Here is a 1318-nt window from a genome sequence, read left to right as displayed (position 1 = left end):
AGGAGGCACAGCTGGGGGGGCAGGAACAGCGGGTGCGCATCTGCTGCCGGGACCCGTTCACCCGCCCCACCTGGAGCCCCTGGACCACCTGGCAGGAGCTCAAGGCCACCCAGCAGCACCAGCGCCAAGCCCACTGACCCTGTACATGGACACCCATCACCCCACCCTGCTGCACCCCTCATCTACAGCACCCCAGGAGGTGGTGGCAGCCACCAGCACCCCACACCACCATTCCTGGTCTTGTGTGTGGCTTGGAAGAGGCTTTTTCCCTCCATTAAAGATGGCCCTTTACTACCACAAATCTCTGTTAGTCCCAGTGGGGAGTGGAAGGGTGGTTGGATCCCCTGCAGCCTCCACGAGTTCCTGCTTAAGGTGCCCCAATTGACCCCATCCCCACTGGGGTGTCACAGGCTTGTGCAAGGCCCCCCCTGCCCCACAGCCTGCTGAGGGACCCCCACTTTCTCAGCAGAGCTGAGCTCAGTCCATGAAGCCCTTACATATGGCTGAAAACACACATGTAACACACATGTGCATGTGTGCCAGCCCAGGCAGGGTCAGCAGCCAGACCCAGGCCTGGCTGGGTGGGGGGTCCCCAGAGTCCTGCCCAGCTGTCTGCTAGGGCACACGGGCACCCTGGACCCCTCATTCCTCATCACCCCCTCAGATCTGCTTTCCTTCAGGAGGCTGTGGTGGAGTAGTCTCTCCCCCTCCCCCAGGAGCAGCACCCCAGCACACCAAGGGGACACCCCCTGTCTCTGCCCAACCCCAGCCACAGTGAGGGGGGTCAGGGACCACCAGCACTGAGGAGGCTCAGCTCACACTGGGGAATAATCCCCTCCACCACATGTCCATGACTGGGCCCCCAGGATATACCCCACTTGACATCCCTGTGGGGCGTCCACCACAGAGGGCAAGAGAGGGCTGAGACCAGGCAGCCCCCGTGGGACACAGCCCCGGATCCCAGACTTCCACAGAGACCCCGGCACAGGCACCACCCGAGAGCTGCTGCCCACCCCCACAGACAGGTTCCAGGTGATGCCACGGGGCTTTATTGAGGTGCTTCTGTGCGGGCCGGGGCCGGGCCCCCAGCCCGGCTGCTCCTCCAGAGCGGCTGGTGAGAGTGTGGGGCCCCGCGGGCTCTGCCCTCCTGGGGTGCTGGAGCCTCCCGGGATGGGGGTCTGGGGAGCCCGGCTAGGTGGGGGTCCCAGGAGTCCGGGGTGGGGGGTTAGAAGGTCCGGGGCTCCGGGAGTCCACGGGGATCCAGAGGTTCCAGGGGTCCCACGGGCCGTGGGACGTCCGGGCCGGACGTTCGGGGCTG

General features: G+C 65.4%; 2 protein-coding genes across 2 annotated transcripts in view; one reads left to right on the top strand and one right to left on the bottom strand.

Moving 5' to 3' along the window:
- Positions 1-698, top strand: part of DQX1 (DEAQ box RNA-dependent ATPase 1) — a 12263-nt gene extending 11565 nt beyond the window's left edge. The window contains exon 9 of the mRNA XM_010008177.1: positions 665-698. Coding sequence (XP_010006479.1) covers positions 665-698 — 34 coding nt within the window. The remainder of the gene's footprint in view (positions 1-664) is intronic.
- Positions 699-1191: 493 nt separating this feature from the next.
- LOC104398127 (T-cell leukemia homeobox protein 3-like) overlaps positions 1192-1318 on the bottom strand; it is a gene marked incomplete at its 5' end in the record, with an annotated part of 3619 nt that continues 3492 nt past the window's right edge. The window contains one exon of the mRNA XM_010008176.1: positions 1192-1315. Coding sequence (XP_010006478.1) covers positions 1192-1315 — 124 coding nt within the window. The remainder of the gene's footprint in view (positions 1316-1318) is intronic.

Source organism: Chaetura pelagica, unplaced genomic scaffold (genome assembly GCF_000747805.2).
Source record: "Chaetura pelagica isolate M959 unplaced genomic scaffold, ChaPel_1.0 scaffold872, whole genome shotgun sequence".
Lineage (NCBI taxonomy): Eukaryota > Metazoa > Chordata > Aves > Apodiformes > Apodidae > Chaetura > Chaetura pelagica.
Note: the sequence above shows the minus strand (reverse complement) of the source record. Positions and strands in the feature narration are given on the sequence as shown.